We start from the raw sequence: 24,373 nt of genomic DNA, 5'->3' as shown, positions 1-24,373 counted from the left end.
AGCTTAAACTTGTAGAGTGGTTCGCCTTTGTAGAGAGCATAAACCGCGCCTGCTGTAAAGTTAGGGGTCTAGGGTGTTGGCAGGGGCAGCGTCCCCTTGCCTAGGGAAATTTGGCATTTCTGAACTGCATACTTTTTCCTTCCTTCCTTCCTTTCTTTCTTTCTTTCTTCTTTCTTTCTTTCTTTCTTTCTTTTTTTTCTTTCTTTCTTTTTTTTTTGTTGCGATTCATACCCCGGGGTGCTGCAGCCACCAAAGCTCCCCCCTGGATCCGCGCTTGCCTACACCTATATCCATTTCATATTGAAGTGCCCCCGCGGCCATTCCAAAGAAAATGATAGCCTCTTGATGTGGATTTTCAAAAGTTAATTTGAGTGAGTGAAATTCGAGCAACGGTTTCGTTGTACACAGGAACTGGCAACTTGTTGATATGGCGGATGATATGAAGGAAGCAGTTGGTGTTCCAAGTTTACTAACAACGTATGTGGGCAAATTATCGATAGATTGTTTATGTTTCATGTTAACCTAAGTGTTCACAGTTTAGAATAAAATGCGTTGATATGATTTATAATGTAAATGACAGCCTTGTGTGGGTCATCGACGGCGCAAAGATTTAAGCTTGCCAAATTCAACAGTCATGACACGCTTGCCAGCTACACAGCATACTGTAGGTATGCCAGGTGAATTTAAATTTGCCATCAAACTGCATCATTTTATATATCAAATTAAAGCCCTTGAGTAAAGAAAGCCAAAACTGAAAACCTTTTTTGTCATAGCACTTTCCGTGGCAAAGTTACATCTTTCAAAGATCGACTTTCATCAAAAAGATTCTGCTAGCAAAATTCCCCAAAACAGCATGACAGCACTCTTTTTAATATACTTTTGAATCTCATTTGGGCTAAACAGTCATCTTCAAGTGATTTGAGCGGCAAATAAGAACACATTTTACATGCGTGTTGGTCATAATGAAAGGCAGAAAATAATGAATAATGAAAAAGTTACCTCACTTGTTTTCAGAAATTATGTGACGGGCAACTCAAAATTGACTGTTAGTGGCCTAAGGTTTGCCTGGCATACCTACATACTGTTTTTGCAATGTCCATCCTTCTGTGTTTCCGTCCGGGTGCTGTATCTCGGGTATGGATGATGGGCGGATTGACTTCAGATTTTCAGGATAGGTGGGTCTGGGTTAGCCCTAGAACTCTGGCCATAGTATCCGTTTTTACTTCCACTAGGGCCAGAGGCACTTACATTGAAAAATTTGTTGGACATACTTGAACGATCCAGTACAAAAAATGAAAGCATTTCAATGCTTGATCGAACCAATACAAACGTGTGTCAGGTCACTAATTAACATGATAAAACCCACTTGAGAGCACACAATCGCCGGTCATTTCTAAAGATGCATTTATACTCAATCGCTTTTGCAGAAACCTGAATCGCACGCATGATCAGTGTACTAAATCCCAGGTGGGGTCACTCAACTTGCAATACTGACCGCACGATCGTTACCAAAATCGCGGAAAAAGAGGTCATTTTTAGGGCTTGTCCGCGGATAAAATTGTCCGTGAAATTGGAAAAATAGGGGTGTTTTATCGCACAAATGTCCACGAAATTGAAAAAAACTGGGCCTCTTATTATTTTCTCCCGATCCCGAGGATAGCTGGCCAGATAAATAAGGAATAAATTTGGTTTCCTACTTCGTACTCATCCCATGATCAATATTGTTCTCGGTTCTATTTCGTGCGTAGCCTTAGCATAGATTCGCAGAAATTTTGCAATAGCCAATTTATATGCAAGGGGTACTACATGTACTTGAATTCTGTGATGCCCTGTTAATTACTGAAAAAACCACATTCATAAACGCCTCGTCCTTGAAATGTTGAAATAGGGCCAAATAGCAAATGTGTCCTCGGAATCTAAAAAATAGGGGTGTTTCAGAGTACCATTTTGTCCTTGTTTTGGAGTAAAAAAGGGGGTACAATTTCATGACTTGTCCTAGTTGTCCTTGAAATCGACTGCGAAAGGGGGTAATTTGTACTTGTGGTAACGGTCCTACGTGTCCCCCCTGCCAGGGAGTGACCCCACCGGGACTAAATCGCCGTCGTATTTGCCTGCTGAGCATGCGCATGATTCGCTGTTTTTCAAAAGCGACACGTAGGCCAGAATATTGCCACCCTCTGTCGGTCAACGTTCTTTAGAATTGCACACATACATGTAACTTGTGCAGTTAACGACAATGATTCAGTCTTTACACAATGACTAATTTACATAGGCACAAAAGACAGTGTTCATGTACTGTTACTCGGCCAAACAAGGCAGAGTAGGTCCCAAATGTTCGGTACATGTTCCTATCTCCTCAACGTTATACCTTTCCAACAAGGAAAGAGATACGAAAAGCTAACGTCTAGTCTGGGTCATGATCAAAAACTCTGGCTACTTTTTTTGGGTGGGGTTCAAGGTCATATACTTAGGTCAAAGGTCAATCTGAGGTCAAATGAGCAAAAACTGTCATGATATGGGCATGAAACTTGGTGACATTTAGAGCCAAATTTTTGGATGGTCATTTAAGGGTCATCCAAGGTCATCCAGGGGTCATCTGAGGTCAAATTACTAAAAACTGTCGTATGGGCATGAAATTTGGTGGGTACAGTCAACATTTAGAGCCAAATATTTTGAAGGTCATTTTGGGGTCGGGGGTCATCTATAAGGTCAAATTAATACAATTGGTCATATGGGCATGAAACTTGGTGGGAACAGTCAACATTAAGAGCCAATTTTTTTTCATGTCACCCAGGGGTCATCTGAGTTGAGGTCAAAGGTCAATCAGGTCAAATGAGCAAAACTGTCATATGGGCATGAAACTTAGTGGAAAGGAGGTGTGAGTACCTCCAACTATTCTCCAATCCCCCAATGTGCCATTTGAGCAACTTTTTTGGGACTACCCCGCCGTTATCGGCTTTGACATACTCCCAAATTTCCATTGCTTTACATGGTGTCACACCTCACTGACTCAGACGCGAATGGAGACTTAAGCTGAATTTATAATTTATGCGCCATCGCTGAGTGAGGAGCGATTAATATTTGACCAATAAGGTAGCGGGCAATTCCACTATCCATGGCAGGGTTTTGTTATTTGGATTGTAGATAGACCTCTCGATCAATGTGAAGCAGCTTCTGCTAAAAGTTTATCATACCTATAATAGTGCCAACTTTGCACAAATATTTTGAAAATGTTGTTTTAACAAGAACTTGTGAATGTGATTGTTAAAAATTAGAAAAGAAAGCAAGCACACAAACTAGAGTAATATTTATGATTATAGGAGGCAGTATTAAAATTTATCTCAGCATTCAAAAACCTTTATAAAACAGAGTACCGGTACACAATGTATTCAGGGCCTCAATTTCATCTTGGGTTTGCGAGAATCAAAATCCATCATAGTTGCTGCACTTACTATGATACAATGAGAAGTTGATTCTCGCAACCGAATCTTGCGAGAATCATTACGAGAATCAATTCTGTGATTCTCATTGAAATCTAGGCCCTGGTATTTGGCAAATATGCCCCAAATGTTCAAGAATAGTGAGTTTTGAGAATAATGAAAGTTTCAGAAATAATTGATATCTGTGTGATTGAATATTCTTCAATCACATAGTATTAATGAAATTGTCACCTCATGCCTGACCAAAAAAAAGAAGTGACAGGTGACTAAAAATTTAATTTCATTAGCCTTAGACCAACAATTTAGCGATATTGGAGCCAAAATGTTTACCATAATTCCAGGGTCACTATTAATACCAACCTTAATCTCACCCTGGATAGCTCTGGATCTCAGCTGAAGGAATTCATGCTCACGATGTGCACAAATATTTTTGTGAGAATCAATTGGCTTTTCGACAAATTTGGTGAAGAGAATCAAAGTTGATTCTCCCAGTTGCAATAAATTTATTATGTCCCTCATCTTGCAGAAAACATACAGGTTGTTTTTAGTGTATTGCACTACTCCCTATTCTAGAGAAATTTCGGATTAAAAAATATTATCCTGATTTGCCAAAAGAAATATAGCTAAATAATCCTTTAGTTCTAACTGGCAATAAGGCCTAGAAAAAATTGTTTGATTGGTGTAACATAAAAAAAATTAGGGTAGGTCGTTCGGCATTTAAAAAAAAACCATTTTTTTTACACACATTTTAAGCGGTAAATTGCGTATGATAAAGACCGTAGAACTTTTTTGTTCCTTTTAAAAATTTTTTATTTATTTATTTTTTAAATTTTTTCTCAAAAAAATAAGAAAATAGTCTAGGGTCGGGCCTAATTTTAGGGTCGGTCCGGTTACGCCAGTCAAACAATATTTTTTTAGGCCTAAAAGTAAAATTGAAAAACATTTGCAATTTGAGTGGAAATGGAGCAAAAACATGTAACTTTCATGTTTTCTTACAATTGTAGTCACAAAATTCAAAGAATTCAAAATTGTTTGTATAGGCTAAGCGTTAGCTCCAAATTGTGTGTTATTTTTGATAATAGGTTATGAACAAGATTAGCAAACAAAGTGTTATGTGCACAGAAAGACTGCACAGCCACAGTTTATTTTTGTCCTTGATCTTGCAGAAGCCTAAAGCTGAGTTTATACTCGATCGCCAAGCGATTGCGATGCACCGCTTTTGAAAAGCGATGGGCAATCGCCGCATTGGTCGTCGCCTTTGCATTTATACTTTGGATCGATAGAAATTGCAGACGGCAATTAAAATATTCTAAATGCCACAAAATACATTTTTAGAACATCCATTGCTGTCAATAATTAAATGCAAAAATAGGCACAAAATTGGCCACAGGTGTAGTACCCCTTAAAGGTACTTGTACTACAAAGTGTGATCTTTACAGGGTATTTTTGTCCTTGATCTTGCAGAAGCCTACGGGTTGTTGTTAGTATTCTACCAAGTGTGTTGTTCACAGTGTATTTTTGTCCTTGATCTTGCAGAAGCCTACGCGTTGTTGTTAGTATTCTACCAAGTGTGTTGTTCACAGTGTATTTTTGTCCTTGATCTTGCAGAAGCCTACGTGTTGTTGTTAGTGTACTACCAAGTGTGATGTCTGAAGTTGAACGATTACCTGGGGGCCTCAAAGATAAATTCTTGCATCTTATGAGTAAAAGGGGACTTGTTACAGATGACAACATTCACAAGGTAAGAGATTCAGGTAGAATCAATCAACCAACTAACTATTACAAAGCTTGATGTTTGAAGTTCATATGTATACATGGAGGACTTTAAGATAAATTCTTGCATCTTATGAGCAAAAGGGGACTTGTTACAGATGACAACATTCACAAGGTAAGAGAATCAGGTAGAATCAATCAACCAACTAACTATTACAAAGCTTGATGTTTGAAGTTCATATGTATACATGGAGGACTTTAAGATAAATTCTTGCAGATAAATTCTTGCATCTTATGAGTAAAAGGGGACTTGTTACAGATGACAACATTCACAAGGTAAGAGAATCAGGTAGAATCAATCAACCAACTAACTATTACAAAGCTTGATGTTTGAAGTTCATATGTATACATGGAGGACTTTAAGATAAATTCTTGCATCTTATGAGTAAAAGGGGACTTGTTACGGATGACAACATTCACAAGGTAAGAGAATTAGGTAGAATCAATCAACCAACTAACTATTACAAAGCTTGATGTTTGAAGTTCATATGGATACATGGAGGACTTTAAGATAAATTCTTCTATCTTATGAGCAAAAGGGGACTTGTTACGGATGACAACATTCACAAGGTAAGAGAATCAACCAAACCGCTACAAATGGTGATTCAAACCGCTATAACAAATGGTGGTGTCTGAAGTTGAACTCTTCCCTGGAAGACTTAAGGATAAATTCTTACATCTTATGAGTGAATGAAGACTACAGGTGACAACATACACAATTTCTTCAGGTGCGTTACATAGTGACGGATCTACACTTTACAGGAAAATCCATAGTGATGGATGTTGAGCTCTCAAAAAAATGTGCAAGACATAACTGACATAGTGACGGATAACTTCGGCAATCTATATGTGAGATGTACGATATTACTACATTTTAACGTTTTGAAAATATCTTTCAAGGGTCTACTTTTAATAAACACATGAATTGCTGAACATTAATGGCAAGTTTATATTAAATCTATACCCAATACAATTTACCTACTCAATTTTTTCCCGATGCGCATTTTTTGATAAATTTGCGATCAACATCCGTCACTATGTAAAACACCCTGGGTTTGACATTCGTCACTATGTAATGCACCCGTCGAATTCATGAAAATTAAGTAGAATTATCCAATCGATAATCAAATTCTTGCATCTTATGAGACAGATGACAACATTCACAAGGTAAGAGAGTTAGGTAGAAACAATCAATCAGGTAATTGCAAATCATAAAATATGACATACAAGAGTTTTGTGTGTGCATTTATTTACAGGTAGTCCATGGTAGAACCAAGATCCTTGATCTGTCGGAGTGTGATGTCACAGACGCTGGCTTGCAGAGGTTGGCAGTATGTAGAAATCTGAGGAAAATTGATCTCAACTCTGCCAAGGATAACAGAACTACAATAACGTCAGCAGGTTGGTAATTTCAACATGGGGTGGGGTTAGCTTGTATGTATATCAGATTTAGCTTCAAGCAGTATCTTAGTTAGCTACCAATCAGAGGATGATTTAAGCACTACCCAGCAAGTCTTGTGGTTAGCATAGCTGTGTGAGTGAACATGACACCACTGCCCGCCCACTGCATACACATGCATGGTTAAATTTGAATTTGGACAGATATGGTCATTTTCATGGTAAAGGGTGTAACTTTGGATTTTTAACATTTTAATCCGTAGTGTTCTAATAAAGCCACAGAATTCCATGATTTTTGGCCACATAAGTCATCTAGTTAGCAGCTACCTTGGGTAGCATAATCAGCTTTGGGAGTTACTGCGTTCAGTTTTAGCAGGCTTAAATGTACTTAATATTGCCATTTTGAAAAACTATAAAAAACAGTAACATTTTTGTAAAACCCTGTGTTTTCTTCAGTTAGTTCATGGATAATTTTTCTTATCCTGAAAGTACAGTCATATGTTCAGTAAACACTGCCACATTAGATTTAATTGTGAACAGCCCTGTATTTTTGAGAACTGGACTTCGATATTTGTTGTTTCGGAGGCTTCATTTTCCGTTAACAATTGTTAACAAACTTTGTGGGTGTAGCTTTGGTTCATAATTCTTGGTTATTTCTTCACTTCTTCTTGATTCATAACAGTTGTTATCTTAACTTGAAATGGGTAACAAAAATTAGTCGATTTGCAAGCTTTTAAAATTTTTATAAAATCTTGACTTCAAAGAGCTGTTTTTTCCGTTAACTTTTTGAAGCCTCCGAAACAAACTGTTCAGCAAGCTTGTGCAAATATAAATAAAAGAGCTCATCCAATCTATTTATCAAAATGTAGCAAAGTAGATCCTCAAGTCACATGTTTTTAAATCGTGGAGATATATATCACCGTTTGAAAATGGGACCCAATACAAACTTTCCGTTAACAATTGAAGCCTCCGAAACAAATGAAGCCTCCGAAACAACAATAAGATTAATTATCATCTATGCATATCTAAATTGGTGTGTTTCATACTGATATCTGCATTGTAATTATTACTTGATATGTGCAGAATGTCATAAATTAAAAAAAAATTTGACATTATGGTTAATGTTTGAAAAATATACTGATACCTAAATAAGCCTGTTTCGGAGGCTTCACATGCAAAAAACACCATACTTAACAAATGGGTGAAAAAATTAACATGTGATAAATCTACAATATCTGCCGCATAGAATCATTGATTCAATACACACAAGAAAATAACAGCTTAGATGATCCCAACACTGTTGTTTTCAAAAAACTACTTCTGCAATGTTTAACAATTGTTAACATGAAGCCTCGAAACAAAAAAAATGACTTGCTGTGATAATTTAATTTTTGTCACAACTGAAATTCAATACTTAGAAGCAAAGCATGAAAATTGGTAATTGTGATATTTTTTACCTATTTTTTTTATGTCAACTTGTAGTAGTTAGCCAAATATTTTACTTTTATGATCACCTGTGTTGTTAACTGAAGCCTCCGAAACACAAATCGCTTGAATTGCCATTTCTAAAAAATAACTCCAATTTCTGTGAAACTTGGCTGGGAGGTTCCTTTCATCAAGTAGTATTTGTACATGAAGTTAGACATTCAAATTATTTTAGGAACCCAATTAAAACTTAAAAATATGTTTAAGGTTTGGAAATTTCCATTGTAAATGACACTTGATGTTAAAAATTTTCAAAACTGCAATTACAAACATAGCAAAACATGGTATAAAATTTAACTTATATCTGTTGACTTACTTTGGAATGGGATTTCACATGTATTCCAGCTTTCATGTCATAATTTTATGAGGTTATGTAAAATACATTTTTTCTTAGATTTTAACCAAAATGTTATGGAAATGTCAAATTTTTATTAGAAATCAAAAGGTTTAAGCCTTGAAACATTATTTTACTGGAATTTAAGTTGCTTCTATGCATGATTTCAGTAAACAGAAACATATTTAAGTGGTTTGAAATTTTGACCCTAAAAATCAAAAAATATTTACAATAAAAACACCTTCAAAATACTGGTCGATTTCACATTTTATGTTATCTACAGAAGGTGTGAATCATCCTTCATGCATACATGATACATCACTTTAGATCTGAAATTGACCAAGTAATAATGACACACACACAATTCTAAAACAACATCTTTTGCACAGAATTCAATGGGATTTGAAAAGTAAAGTGGCAGTTGAAACTCTAGTGATAACACTTTTACAGTGCATGATGGGGCTTCCTTAAATCATCCTCTGGCTACCAATCCACCTGTCATTTGCCCCTAAGGCATTTAATTTTTTTTCACTCCTGTCATATAAAGTGGACCATTTTGCCAAAATGGTCCAGTGATGTTCAGAACACTGTAAACCAGGCCGTTGCAACTCATATATACCAGTACAATACAAAAAGGTGTGTACACCGTCGGCTTCCCCATGTATTTTCCGCCGGTGCCATTATCATGTGCCTGAAGAAAAATGCTGCTGCACCACAGAATTAGAGACAGAGAACCGGGACTTAACTGCCATCTTGATACATAATGAATATATGAATATATAATTGCAGAAAAATGCTGCTGCCACCACCAATGATAGCTAGCGATATAGGCTACGTAAATCGTGTGTTTATAGGACTTATTTTTTGTCACTGGCCTCACGTCGCTGAACAAAGTCTCAAGTCCATCGCACTACATGCTCTATATTCTTCGTCCATGTGTAAACACTATGGACCACAATGGCCTCATCCCAAAAAGCATAGTTCAATAACCTCAATTAAACAATCATAGTGTAAAATTTGACCTCAAGTTGCAGAGTACGGTATGAGTTTTTGTACCCAAATTTTCAAAGGTCATTCAATGAATGTGCAAATGTATTGGGACTAAAGAACTGCACCCTTATAGATGAGCATGTTATGGATCCTAGTGAAAGCTGAATTTGCACCAGATCGCAGGATGATTGCGATGCATCACTTGTAATGAGCGATAATGGAGAAATTTGGTACCCATTGATTGACTAGTGCAGTTTATGTGACAAGCAAATTTGCTCAGGAGATTCAAATTGCAAAAGCCATGTTGTGTGGGTTTGGTTAAACCCCCCCCCCCCTCAACAGATAATCTAGATATCAGCAGCTCGTGATAAGAACAGATCAGTAAAGCCATCATGAGCTGCTGATATCTAGCAAATACAATATCCTGTCCTGCTGATGTTTATGAATTGTAGCTAATTTTCTGCAACTTTGAGCTCTTAATCTTGGCAATTTTTGCAGGGAAATTCAATGATTTGCAACTTCCGTACCTATTCATTTATTCTCGCCATCTTGAAAGCATTTATGCCACAGTTCAATGGCATCATTGTGATAAGTTTTGTTGTGTTAGCTATTTTCAATCGGATTGATATGGATATAAAGTTTTAATTTGCTTGCAGTGAACAATTATTGATCCAGAGTAGCCTAGCCTGCATTAACACACATCTCTGATAAATAATTTTGGTCTGAACATCAACATGCCTTATTTTTTTATTTTTTTTTTATTTCTTTATTGTTTGTTTCCAAAACCGACTAGTAAATATACCAAGATGTCAAGTTGATCCCAGTGGCTGGCATTTTGCCTGCAGGGCCCCTCATTCATATAACTTGAGATTATTAAAAATATAAATAAATAAAAAAAAGTAAATATTTCTACCTATTTTATAACTTGATTGTCCAATTGGATTCTCAAGGCCTAATCACAGGGTCAGTATTTCAGTCACCCTTTGTCCTTTTCTGGTCTACGTGCGGGCCGTGATCGTCTGATCAAAGCGATCGGCATTGACCTTCAATGTGATGGTCATCAAGGCATGCAGAAGGTCAAAATTGTCAGTTTTATACAAGGGGAACCTGGCGGAGACTTTATTCCAGTAAATAACTTTTATTGTTTGGCCACTGTTATCAAGTTGTTAGTCGTCCACATGGTCACAGACTAATGCACAGCATTAAAAAAAAACCGTTTTGTTTGAAGTGATAGTCTTCTTGCTTACTGACCATGTAAAAAAGCATTACAGGTCAGTGTGGCTTCAGAATAGAACTGGTAATCAGGCTTAAGGGTTTTTTTTTGGCATTTTGGTGAAAAAAAATGGAAAAATAGATGTACACAGCTTTATGGGCAATACTATGTCAATTTGGACATGCCTTTTTGGGACATGGGCAGTTAAGGTCAATTTGAATGATGTAAATTTGGTTAAAACAATAACATCATGTCTTTTATTGTCCTTAGAGTTCCTATGATGAATATTTCAAGAATAGATGACATGCTCACAGTAGAATTATTAAAATGAATTGTCCCTAGTGTTTAAGGAAAGATTTCATTTTCATAACAATGCTTGCATTGATGTATACAGCACTCGGTGTCAAATACCATCTTTCAGTGTTATTACCCCATATTGCATAATCTTTAGGTGTGTCCAGGCCTGATTATTCCCGATTTAAATCGGTTTCGATTTTTTCTACTAAAAAAAAAAATTATTATTATTATTATTTTTTTTTTTTACATTTCCGGAAGTGAATGATGATATTTCATCATAAAAAGAGCAAGACAATTTTTGTTAGTGGGGAAATTAAGAAAGTGTTAATTATAAACTTTTTAGGGGTTGCATGCATTAAAAATGAAAAACAATTTTAGAAAAAACCCATACAATTATATGCCTCAGAAACCCAATTTTTACCCTCTGATATGGCTAAAACCCAGGAGCTTCTGGGCCCCTGGACCCCACCGGGGCCCTTAAGCGGGCCCCTGGACCTCCCCTACGGTCGCTCCACTCCCTCCGTTCGCCAACTTAAACAAAATCAGATTTTTTTTAGGACCATAATCAGACCTGGGTGTGTCCCAATATTAGCACTTCAGACATATAATGCAGAGAATTACACATATTTAGCCAATACTTGGCACCATCATGACTTAATAGAAGAAGATGGACTGTAATTACAAATAGATTAATAAGTCGATGAAAAAAACCCTGTCCTACGGGCAGCTATGGGCCTGACCAACCCAAAATTTGAGTTTTGGAGAAAATGTTGTTGCTAATCGTAAAATCAGCTGTTTTGGGGCCAAAATTGATTAATATGTTTTCAAAAATATTCAGCTTTTTTTTTCAGATTTTTGTGAAATTTTAGGGTAATTTTAGCCTCTCAGGGAAAAAAAGAAAGAAAGAAAAAAAACCAAAACAATGCCCGACCGTTTGACCATACTTGAAAGGTCTGTCCCCCATAGAACAGGGTTATTATTTTTCATCACCTAACTGGTTATGAATACCATTTTGTTGTTCAGGTGTTCAGGCATTTGCATCTTGCTGCCCACTGTTAAACATTGTATACCTACGTCGCTGTGTGAACCTCACAGACACCGCCGTCATAGCCTTAGCACAGTCTTGCCGTAACCTGGTTGAACTCAATATTGGAGGCTGTCAGCAGATCACAGATGCGTCACTCATTGCTATTGGACAGAATTGCCGTATGTTACGCAGCTTGAATATATCAAAAACTAGGGTAAGTCCTGTACTGTGTATGGTTTGTATTTAAGAAATAAAGGTTAATGCATTATCCTTTACACGCAAATAATGTGTCCGAGGCAGTAAAAACGTAAATAATGGGTGAGGCACAGCCGAACCCATTATTTAAACGCTTTTTACTGCCGGAACGGCGAGTGGAATGGAATAATACATCTTTCACCGAGTGATTATATTTCGACCATTACACAAATTTAAGACAGTTAATATTTGTTGTATATCACTCGTACATAAATTCTATTACTAAAATACTATTTAAGGTAGGAAATACATTTTTTCATCAACATAACACCATGTTTTGCAGTGATATACTTCACATTTTGGGATCCACCCCATAACTAAATCGGCGATTCTAAGAGTCAGCGCATGGCTTAGCGCAGGCGCACTACGGCGCAGCACTATGATGGTAAAAACTATCACACGGAGAGGCTGATAGTAAAAATGATACTGTCTAGAATTTATGTATGAGTGATATAATAAAAACTATCGCACGGCTAAAGTCACTGTAATCATGATATAAAGAGAAATATCACATTTTTTGCCCGAATATTTCATGTTGTTTACCTCAAGGTGGAGCGTCTACGCGTAGCTAGCCAAAGCGTAAGTGATAGCGAGTATTGCAGAACGCGTAACCAAGCGTAATGCTTTGCATAGAATGCGTAACGACGCTAATATACTGTATCGCTCTTTGCTGTGCGCTGTGATGCGAGAAGAACATAAAGTTTGTTGCCCTGGCCACTTCATTGCTAATTAATGGTCTTTCACATGACGCGTTTCAACAAATCACAGTGCACGATTTTGAATAATGGGTCGTGGGGGTAATAGAATAGGTTATATTTTGCACTGAAATATCAGTCAGTAGCATTGAATTCATAAGGGGACAAGGTAACTTTCAAGGGGACGATATCAGAGGGGACAAGATGTCTGGGGGGGGGGGGCTTCCCCCGTTGCTGCACCACTGGTTTGGGGTTCCTTTCCTGGGTTCCTTTCATAACTTCACCAACTTTTGTAGGTCCTGTGGTTCTTGAGTTATGTTGTAAAGAGGGCTGAAACAACAACGCTTTTGGAAAACATACATAACTCATTCACAACAATAAATCAAGCAAGTTTTCAAAGTATATGATTTGTAGAATGAACTTTTGCAAAACATCAAAGTGTTATTTTTATTTTTTCATTGGTTTGCTTCAACCAACAATACCTAGGAGGCTGGTCGAGTGCAGATCCGTCGGAACACGCTTTTCAATACGGAATAAATGCTAACCTCATTGTGACATCATCCAAGCAGCAAAGTTCATTTCCCATTGAAAAGCATTATCCGACAGATCTGCAGTTGACTATTCTGCTAGTCTACTCTTAAGAACTTACAAATGCGGTCTGGATTTTTGTGATGGTAAACTACAATCTGCTACATACGAGTATGTCTAGCAAAATGCCTTCAGTGGACATACCCATGTACATATTTTCCAAAATGTACCATTTTGTTGTTGATTAAATGTGTTTTCCATGTTTTCTTACTGTAGATTACAGATAATGGTATTATCAGCATTGCAATGGGTGTCTGCAAACAGACATTGTCTGAACTTCACATGAACCATTGCATCCATTTGTCTGATGAAGCAGTGGAAGCCATCGTTAATTTCTGTCCACGTATCGCCATTCTGTTGTTCCATGGATGCCCTTGTATCACTGGTACGTATATACAATCTGTATCAAATGATAGTACCCATTAGTTTCCTTGGATTATAGATGACTAGTGGGGAAAGCGGGACATCCCCCAATATTTTTCTTGCCCCCCCCACACTTTTAACCATAATTATGAAATTGGTCACTTTTTGTACAGCAATTTTATGCACATTTTTTTTTGAGATTTTGCCCCCCTTCTGAAATCCCCCCTCCCCTGAAGAAAAAAATTCCTGATGCCACCACTGTAGAAGACTTTCACATCAAAATGCAACATAAGATCCATCTCATTTTTAGATTAATGTTATAATAGGTCATAAAACTTCTGGTCATCTCAAGATTATCCAATGTTGCATTTGGACAAAACAGACTTTTGAATAAACATCACAACTGATGGGTACAATCATATGATAAAGTCTATAAATGAAAGCAGATAATGCTAAATGCATCCGGATATCTGCACATTTATAGAAAACATATTTTAATTTAAAAGTTTTTCTGCCAACCAAGGACATTCTCAAATATTTTGTGTGTTTTCTAGCCAATCAGGGACACTCTCTCTTCTATGGTGGGTCCTGTAGTGATCGCATTTTGAACAAGTCATGAAGTCCCCATGTGGTAAGAAAATAACGCAAAGTCTAGGTCACCAATAACTACATGTTTATAAACATTCACATATACCTGTAACAAATGGCAAATGAGGACTAGGATTTTCCAACTAAGGACCTCTCACTTGGTCCAATCTAAATGAGGAAGTTGGACCCACTTGAAGTTTTGGAATCCAACTGAGACCTGACTTATAACTGCTAACGAGACATAATCTTACATTGTTTATTTTTACATTGTTTGCAATACGCTTTGTGGGTAAAGAAACTGAGGACCTCCTTAGTTCAAGGCATCTACTGACACACACATATATTCACACCAGGCCAGGGGTAGCGCGAGCACAAAAAATCAAAGGGGCCAATTTAATTTTTTGGACCCTTTGGTACCTAAAAAACCAACATTTAAGGGGTCTAAAGAGAATATAAGGAGTCCATCTGTCCGAAATTTGAAACTTCGGAACTGAGCAATTTTACATTATCCGACTTGGGACCCCCTTTGTGGCGTTTGAACGATGAAACTTGAAAATTGATGTACCCGCAAGACTTCACTTTGACTTATTCTTTTTCTTTTTTTAAGCAATGATTCTTATACTGATTTACGCCTCCGTGCATTGTAAAATTAAGGAGTCCATACACCCGTACAGTTTTTATTGGACCCTTTGGTCACTTTCAACTTATGATTAAGGAGTCCAAAATGGCCAAAATAAAAAAATAAGGAGTCCCTGGACGTGCATACGCGTCAGATGCGGCCCCTGATTCACACACATAAATCAGTCTGTATTGGTGGAGGACTCAATGGTGTTTAGACTGAGGGAGATCAAGCTCTCCTGCCCTTCCCCATTGATAATTACAATTGAGCGGCACTTGAGTTAATTGAATAGTTTCAATTCATTGCTTTTAATTTGATATTGTTTGTATCATTTATATCCCTGTAGAGCGATCTCGTCAAGCCTTGGAAGATTTACGGGATCCCCAATCACCTATGAAGCAAGTAACATGGACAATATACTAAGGTAACTTGTGTCGCTAATTGGCTACAGCAGATGCATCGTTGTAGTTATTTTCTTGTCAGGACCAATTTATTTGTTATTATTATTATAACATTTTGTTTATATAGCAAAAATACAGGGTGTCAAAACTATTTTTCTGCAATGTATATGTATGCAATGTGCGAAATAAACCATCATTTGGATTTGAAATTCCAAGGGCCTGCGTAAATTTTTACAGCCCTCAACTTCAATTTCACACACTGTATGTATGTTGTGGGTTACCAGATAACATTCCTCAAATGGTTTTGAATGGTCTTAGAATTGAGGTTCTAAGGGAAAAGCCACCTGTGGGAGTAGATAACCTTGCATGCTTGCAACATTCAAACATTTTCTTTGTTTCAAACTTGCAGTGCTATCAGTTGTTGCTTCTCTTGCCTCATTATATTGAAAACAAATTACAAATGGGCTATTCCATTTGAAATCTATACACCCCATGTGAAAGATATGACCTTAATTGCCCACATAGGGGGTGTAGATTTCAAATGGAGTCACTCATTCAGGTATAACCCCATTTTAATTTCACACTCCCACAAAGGTAAGTGTGTATGGATTTGAACCTTCTAATTTTTGCCTGTTGTGTTTTCCATTCCATTCTATAGGAAAGGTAGTATTGTTAACAGATAAATGCAAAGTCACTAACCAATGTTGACAGCAACTGAAAAAAACCCCACATTTTGGGGCAAACAAACCCATGATGATGATGGAGGAGATTTTTTGAATAGACCCTATTGAATAAACTCAACCAGAACGGTATAACAATTGAATTGACAGACGACATAGCCATTTATATTTGTATTGAATATTTTTGCGCCAATTTTATATGCAATTCTTCATTCTAATGAAAGTTTGGGTTTTGATGTAGTGCAAGATACGAGGGGGTATCAAAAAGTTTTAGAAATCACCCAGAAGTGAAAGAGCTATATCAATTAAATTTTGTCAGTGTAATCATTGGTCCTTATGTACACTATGATGCAAAAATGGTCTCATAAGAATGTTTACTTTTTTTACAGGCGCTAGATGTCAGTACCTGCCTATGTATCCGCATAACCAGCAAAATGGAGAAAATTGAGGCATGTAGCATGATTAAGTTCCATTTTAAGGGTTACAGTGCCCAAAAAATCTGTGATGAAATAAAAATTCATTCTCCAAAAAGCAACAGTGACAATATCACAATCACCGCTGAAGATAACTTTCATTTCATCATGCAGATTTTCTAGGCACTGCAACCCTTCAAATGCAGGATCTTAATAATGCTGCTTGCCTCAATTTTCTCAATCTTGCAGTTTATGAGCAGTAACTGGGGCAGCAGGTTATTAGCATCTAGCGTCTCCTGTATTCTATAGTGAGTGATTAGTTTTTATGGCTCTCGTTCATACTGTCATCCCGGACTGTCATCCATGTTAATTTGGTAATAAGATATGTTTTCATGATGCATATAGTATAGACTCAGTAGCTACACATGCCAGCTATAGCACTTATTCACTTCTGGCACTTGGAAGTGGGTAAAGAAAATTGTTGACGAAAATTGTCATTCCAGTATGGCCTTTAGCTCTTTACCAAAGAATGCCTAAGGTACACATTACACATTTTGGTCCCTTGCATGACAATCCTATGTGGTTGATTTATTTATAGTCTGAAGCATGGGCATATACTATTCAAGTCTAAATATCTAAACACATCCCAAAAAGAAGTATCCAGTTTAATTTTGGTCCGTAAGTCAAAGGAGGGGTGTTAAATCAAGACCTACCAAAAGTATGTTATAGTTGAATTTATTCTGCATAGTTTGAAACATCATTTGTCCAAATCTAGGCAGAATTGATGACAAAAATGACCATTTAAATGCAATCACCTCAATTTAAAAAGTTGCAGTAATTGCTAGATTGATTTGGTCCTGCTGCTCAATATTCATTTTGTCAGGTGGTGGCCGCATTGCATTCTCTAAATTCAGTAAATTTTCATCGTCAACCGTGTAATTGAATGGGATTATTTTGACATTTTAAAACGCTTGAATTATCACAAACAAATAGGCCTATGTTGATAAATAATATAAATACAAGCTAAAACCGTTGGGGTTCGATAATGAACACCACAAAACTAACCGAGTATATTGGAAAATGCCATACGGCCGGGTGGTTTCACAAGTTGCCAGCTCGATCATGTCATCCGCCGCCTGCATTTTGTTTCACTGAGAGCATGCGGCGCAGATGTCTGACAGTCATTTATGCAGCAGGAAGACATACCAGATATTGACTGTGAAGAGTGAAAGGTAAAACATTGAGGACGGAGTGAAGTCAAACAGTCTTCGTCTGTTATGGTGTACCTTTATGAAGAATCTTTAGAAGCAAAAAAAAAACCACATTAATAGGAATTACTGCAACTTCAACATCCTGGGTAGGTGCATTCGAAAGGTCATTGTGTCATCGATTTGGTCAAATGAGGTATCAAACTGTATGGAATGAATTTATCTGTAACATACAAATTGGTAGGCTTGATTTAAGACCCTGTCATTGACTTATGGATCATAATCAAACTGGATACTTTCTTTTTGGGATGATGGGTTTATAATTCATACAATGAACTCTATCCATTCAAAAGTTGGTTTGGTGTTTAAAAAAGGTATAAATGAATTGAATTTGCATTATTGAATTGTAAGTTTTAAATCTATCATAGTGTGCTTTCTATATTTCCATAATACAACATAAATTTATGTATATAATAGATTTATATTCTTTAAATATTGTATAATGTATGTATCGTTGTAATGTTTATATTAACTATTTTAATATTTGTGTTAATTTTCCATTGATATTAGGCCAAAAAAAAAGATGTTTGCTTGTCCTTGTCCTTGTCCGACCGTCTCAGCAGCCCTGACCATAGAACTTTTTTTGAAAAAAGTTTTTTTTTACAAGTTTCCCAAAAATGTCATGAACTTTTCATTTGAACTGAAGTGAAGATTTAAAAGATATGTTGCAAAAAACCATTTCCTGCATGTTTCCTCAGTCCAGTTGTACCTGGCTGAGAGTTTCAATATTTTGTATTATCATTCTCAGCGTCTACACAAGTTAAACACTGTTGAACTTAAAAATGCAGTATTTGAAGTCTGCATGTCAAATAATATTGTGGTCAGTGAATGTTTTACATAAAAACAAGTACTTCACATACCGGTACATGAAAAAAAAAGATATAAGAAAAAAAAAGTTTTCCCGACTGACCGACTTCTGAAAGTGAACTTAAAAATGCAGTATTTGAAGTCTGCATGTCAAATAAAGTAGGATTTACCTTGAATTTGTCTTTGGTGGAAATATTGTGGTCAGTGAATGTTTTACATAAAAACAAGTACTTCACATACCGGTACATGAAAAAAAAAGATATAAGAAAAAAAAAGTTTTCCCGACTGACCGACTTCTGAAAGTGACCTATGGACAAGCAAACAACTTTTTGGGGGCCTTATTAGGCAAAAAAAGTTTGTCTCTGAGTTTGCAATGATTTAACTGCGGTATGTGGTGATTTCACTTTTTTTTGACTCAAACTGAATTCTAAATAATTCTAAATAAGGCATAAGTTCTTATGCACATAATGAAATCACACACTTCTTCCAACACTACTTGTAAAATAATACTTGTAAAATAAACACCTTATTTTTACTGATATTTCTGTTGGGAAAAAAAAGAATGTGCGACAGCTCTGAGACATACTTTTGTTTTACCTTAGGCCAAAAAAAAAATGGTTTGTCTCAAAGCTCACGAGTGGTTTGAAAACAAATTCGAAATGTGATTTTTTTTTATTCCCGACTTGGTATTTTTATGGTATTTTGAGAAAAAAAGGTGATTTTTGCCAAATTTTTCTGGAAAAAACTATAAAAAGTTTCTTTTTTAAATAAAAAAATTTCTGCATTTTCTTTTTTTTCAAATTGTGCGATTTTACAAATGCGCGCGCAAGCTGTGAGACAAACCTTTGTTTTTGGCCTTTCCATTATTTTACTACTGTAAAAATATGAATGAAATCGTACAACAATAAAGATTTCATAATGCATCATAACACATCTCTTTTTTGTTGTCAAAAACTGTATATTAAAAGTTTAAACTGATATAACAACAAAATGATGCCCAATTATTTTCAGCATATCTGCATATTAGCTTCTGGATATATAGTGCCTTATATATTTGCGAGGTAAAACAGGGGTGGAGTGGGGGTGATGTTGGGTGAAATCCTTACTATTTCCTACTTGATCTCTGCTTGAGGATGGCAACCAGGATCTTAGCTAGCCACCCGTCTGGCCTTCATTTTAGACGGCCAGTTTGCTCCTGGGACTGGCAAAATTAATGCCTTTGACATATGCTATATTATAAATTGTATGTTTTGAGAAGCTAATTGACCTTTTTGGTAGACCCAATTTGTAGAACAAGGCCATATCAGCACATATTTGAACTCTTTGAACCCCCAATGGGCTATAGATGTCTGGTAAATGTTTTTAAAGGTCAAATTAGGACAGGCAATTTTATTCAAATGACGGGCAACCCTCAATTTCTGGCTAAGACCCTGATGGCAACACATTGGGTTTGAGTGGCAAATTTGGAATCTCTATCTTTTTCAGACCAAAGGGTCCCGTGGCAACTAATTTTCAATGAAATGTAGGTTCCAGTTTGGTGAAAATGGGTATTTTTTTTGAAAAATTTGTACCAAATTTGAAAAATGTATACCAAATTTGACTGAAAAGGGGGCCATTGTTACCATTCCCCCGGGTATCAGTACATGCAGAATATAATTTGCTTCTTTCAGTTTAAACATTAATGCACAGATTTCAAGTCATGTCTTCAAAAATTAAGATACTTTACTTTATGTGCTAACCTATAAAAAGCTTTCAGAAAACTGGTGTTGATGGCTCTGTTTACCAGTTATAGACCAACTCGGAGGCTGGTATACCTATAGAGGGAGCTGCATGATAAAAGACGACTTCTGTATCCATATCCGACTCTATAAATAGATATATGTAGTCAACTCCAAAGTTTAATTGGCATATTTTTATATAGTTCATGCAGTGGACATGAATTGTGTAAATGATGCGATTTTGGTTGGTAGTTGTTGGACCATGAACGCAGTCATGGTGACTTGATACGGCACAATAAGCTTTTCAATGTTTATATTATGTTTGTTTCTATTTTTACCAAAATACTTTGTTATGTGTTTTTGTGCAGTAAAAATAGAACCCTTCATAACAATAATTATATGGGTGAATTAGAAAATAAAATAAGAAATAGGTAAAAATAAGGTCAGTGAATCCAATATACCTGGCACCTGATGACATGTTTGTCCTAAATCACTGTGGGTGCAATGTGGAACTAATGTATTCAAAGTCTATCTTTTCTTCCACATTCAAGTCTAATGATCTGTAAAGTGCCAAGCCCCCTAATTGTGCTACATAAATCTGTGACTTTAAAGGATCATACTGATTTTTTAGTGGATGTAGAATATTTGATGTAATATACCGTATTTCGTCAAATAGTCGCCCCCTTCAAATAAACGCCCCACCACTTTTTTCAACCAAGATGTTTCAAAAATGCCGATATTTCCATGCCATCTTGTGGTCGATAATAGCGTCAATAATTGGCGAAAATCTGGATTGGAAACCCGGAAGTGAGCCAGAAGTTGGTGTTCCTACTTCATATTTCGCCATTTTAGCGTTTTTTATCGTTCTAAAATTGACCTTGAATAAACGCCCCCCCTTGGGAAAATGTAACGCCCCCGGGGGCGTTTATTTGACGAAATACGGTATCTACATGATTTAATCTATTCCCATTCTATTTCCTGTAATTTTAAGTTCTAACAAATGTTTGATGACAGTGTTAGACGTAAGACATTTTTATTTGTAGCATTATCAGCTTGCACTAATTGATTTTTACATTTGCACACTTCACTGTATAAGTCTATGGTATGAAATTGCTACACATTTCCAAAATTGTGTAGTAAAGTAATCAAAATTCAGTAGCATTTTGCTCCGTGATACTGGGTGTGGCCAACACTGTTTGATGACGTAAAATTGATAATATATTTCTATCAGATATTCTATATACAGATTTTACATCATCAAACATTCGTTAAAACTTTAACATTACTGGAAATAGAATGGGAATAGATTTAATAACATTGATATGTTACATCAAATATTCTACGTCGAATACTCAGAGTCTGTATCAGCCTTTAGTCAACTATTCTGCACTGGCCCGTAGCCACAGAGGGATGTGCTGTACTGGATGTATGTACCATCAAAAGAGTCAAAATGAATAATATGTCTATTCGCTGTCATAGTAAATACTTCATAACCTAAGAGAGTTTCTGGTTCACACTTGGTTTGCACACCTATTAGGCCCAAAAACAATTTGTTTGCTTGCCCTCACGACCGTCCCAAATTTGGCCAAAATCAGGGTCTGCCCTTTTCAAAATCGGTTTTTTTGTTACTTTTTCATTTCAAAGCTAAATTTGGCCAACAACATTTTGTTAAGAAAATCATTGCTGTAAACTCATAAAACATTTCATAACTGGCCATTCTTGCATCCATGTTTACAATAATAAGTATTTAGTCACACTAATTTAATCTATTTCTATGTTGTGTCATGCATATTGACGGTCTTGATTTATCTTTCCACATGACCAATATAAATGCTCATTGCCTAGGCCTATACAGTAGTGCATCATTAAAAATAAAAATTTTCCCACCTACCGACCCACCCCAAAAATCGCACTGGAGGGTAAGCAGACAATTAGCAACCCACTGACTTGGCCTTAGCAACCCACTGATGTTGTGAGCATTTTGATAGTGGTTCCTAACACAGATAGCGTGAACAAGTTGACATGGCAATGATTGATGCTGAGTGCGTAGGCCCCTCATCCTTGTTTGAAGTGTCATGTCCTTTTATGCGGATCCAAATGGCTTCTTTGAGCCTGTATTGTCAGCTTCACAATCAGTGACTTTTGATTGAAAAGTTTTTCTTTGGAATTGCTCAAAATGAACTAGATTCAAAATTGAAACTAACATTCCAATTGAACTTGTTCAAACATGATCCATCCATGTTCATCGATACAGAGAAGATCAATACTATCAGTCAGGGTTGGCACAAATGATTTTGTTAAAAATCACTTCAACTTTTTAATTTTTTACCATTTTTGATGCATTTTTAGTTGATTTCTTTCTTATATTGACTGTTTTACTTCATTCCTAATGCATCTGCAACTTTTGGATACAATAAAATACCTCTATGATGTCATTTTGTCTATTCCTAAAAATTCATCTTCAAGGTGCAGAATTCAACAGATTTTCCCCAAGATTTTACCAAATTTTTTCTTTGAAATTTTCACATGTAAAAACATGTTTTGATTTTTTGTAAATACCTGATAGGATTGCACATATGGTCGAATCCAACGAAAAGTGTACACGGCATGTTCAGGGCCATAACTTAAAAGTATTAATCAATTGCCATTCGTTTTTGTATTGTGTTTATTCGCCTTGATCATACGCCGGCGCCATATATAATAAGACCCCTTCTGTGAAAAACTTAGACACAGAGACCCCAAAACATGCTATTTTTACCCATTTTTCAAAATATTTCTTACAGTATTTTTAAAAACATCTAAATCAGTTATGAAAAGAAGTCATTGAATTGAATCTAAATTGATTTCCTGAAAGGTGTGTATATAAAGATTGCCTGTTCAATTTGTCACATATTTGTACATAATTATGAATTTTTTGTGATAATTTTTTGAATGGTATTTTTTACATTACATACGAATACAATTTTTCATAGCACTAGATATATCTTAAAAAATGGAAATCACTAATAAATGCTTAATTGATACAAGCTTTGATATGTCCAATACTGAAATGCATTGCATTAGGACATCTTTATTATTGTATTAAGCTGCCAGAAATTCTAAATGGCACAAAGGTAGGTTTGGTAAAAAATATGCCTTGCCTCTGAATACATGTTAAAAGCTGTGTCATTTCCACAAAGTGAGAGAATAGTAAACAATAGTTAAGCCATAGGTGCAGGGTAATACACTCTTTATTTCTACCAAGGTTCAATAGCCTGCGTTTAAATATTTCTGAGATGTCAACAATAAAAGTATTCATAGGTAAATTTCGGTAACCGAATGTTACCTACTGAATACAATTTGACATCATGACAGTATTGTGAAACACCGCCATTCATGCCAATGCCCATATTGGTACATAACGAAGGCCTGTATGTTTGCTATCAAATCATATGTCAATGAAAGTTGCGAATTCACATACATGCCCACCATGCAAAACTGAATACGGCTTAATTGTTGAAAAATATGTACTGAAATAGACGACGGTCTGCTCATTTGAAAGAAAAATCAGATTCAAAGAAGATTAGAAGGGGATACATACTTGGATTTGTCAACTGTCATGTGTGCTTCATTTTAAATGTTTACCGACCTTCTGGTTTCTGAGTAATTTGTGTCCAAATTGATTTATTCGAAGGTAACTTTTGACGTTTTTCGCTAAGGTTACCTACGAATACCATGGAAAAAACGACTGTTCTCATTGTCTCATGATCTAGACAACACAGTGATGGACCCTGGTATAAAGCTAATTGTAGTTGCCCTCAAACAAAAGGCCACAAGACGTAACTGACTCCAAGATGGACTTCACAAGTCTGCAATAACGGTTTTCAGCGATTTGTGTGCAATTAAGCAAATTAAAGTCACTTTAGTGCCTTTGTTTCTTACTTCAATCCTCTTTCAACCCCTGTGAACCGACATTATTAATACATGATAGGGTCTAAAGTATCAATAAACGCATTACATAAAAGAAAATAATACATTCAAA

The 24,373-nt window shown here is 36.2% G+C and overlaps 1 protein-coding gene across 2 annotated transcripts; it reads left to right on the top strand.

Moving 5' to 3' along the window:
• The first annotated feature begins 403 nt into the window (after positions 1-403).
• LOC140137786 (protein AMN1 homolog) lies at positions 404-16,973 on the top strand. Of its 2 annotated transcripts, XM_072159553.1 has the most exons (6): positions 404-477; positions 5,049-5,181; positions 6,470-6,614; positions 11,954-12,171; positions 13,712-13,880; positions 15,412-16,973. In XM_072159553.1, the coding sequence occupies exons 1-6, from the start codon at positions 428-430 to the stop codon at positions 15,486-15,488; spliced, it is 792 nt and encodes a 263-aa protein (XP_072015654.1). In that variant the 5' UTR covers positions 404-427; the 3' UTR covers positions 15,489-16,973. The 2 variants fall into 2 exon arrangements, with proteins under 2 accessions (XP_072015654.1, XP_072015655.1); XM_072159554.1 differs by lacking the exons at positions 404-477; positions 5,049-5,181 and adding an exon at positions 5,560-5,636.
• Positions 16,974-24,373: the final 7,400 nt, after the last annotated feature.

The sequence above is a fragment of the Amphiura filiformis genome, chromosome 17 (assembly GCF_039555335.1).
Source record: "Amphiura filiformis chromosome 17, Afil_fr2py, whole genome shotgun sequence".
Lineage (NCBI taxonomy): Eukaryota > Metazoa > Echinodermata > Ophiuroidea > Amphilepidida > Amphiuridae > Amphiura > Amphiura filiformis.
The sequence above is the reverse complement of the archived record's forward strand: the minus strand, read 5'-3'. Positions and strand labels throughout refer to the sequence as shown.

Bases quoted from the DNA above. Each gene is read 5' to 3' on its own strand.
- LOC140137786 (XM_072159553.1), top strand. From the start codon at position 428: ATGGCGGATGATATGAAGGAAGCAGTTGGTGTTCCAAGTTTACTAACA. The intron at 478-5,048 runs GTATGTGGGCAA...TTGATCTTGCAG, and splicing joins GTTCCAAGTTTACTAACAAC to AAGCCTACGTGTTGTTGTTA. The intron at 12,172-13,711 runs GTAAGTCCTGTA...TTCTTACTGTAG, and splicing joins TGAATATATCAAAAACTAGG to ATTACAGATAATGGTATTAT.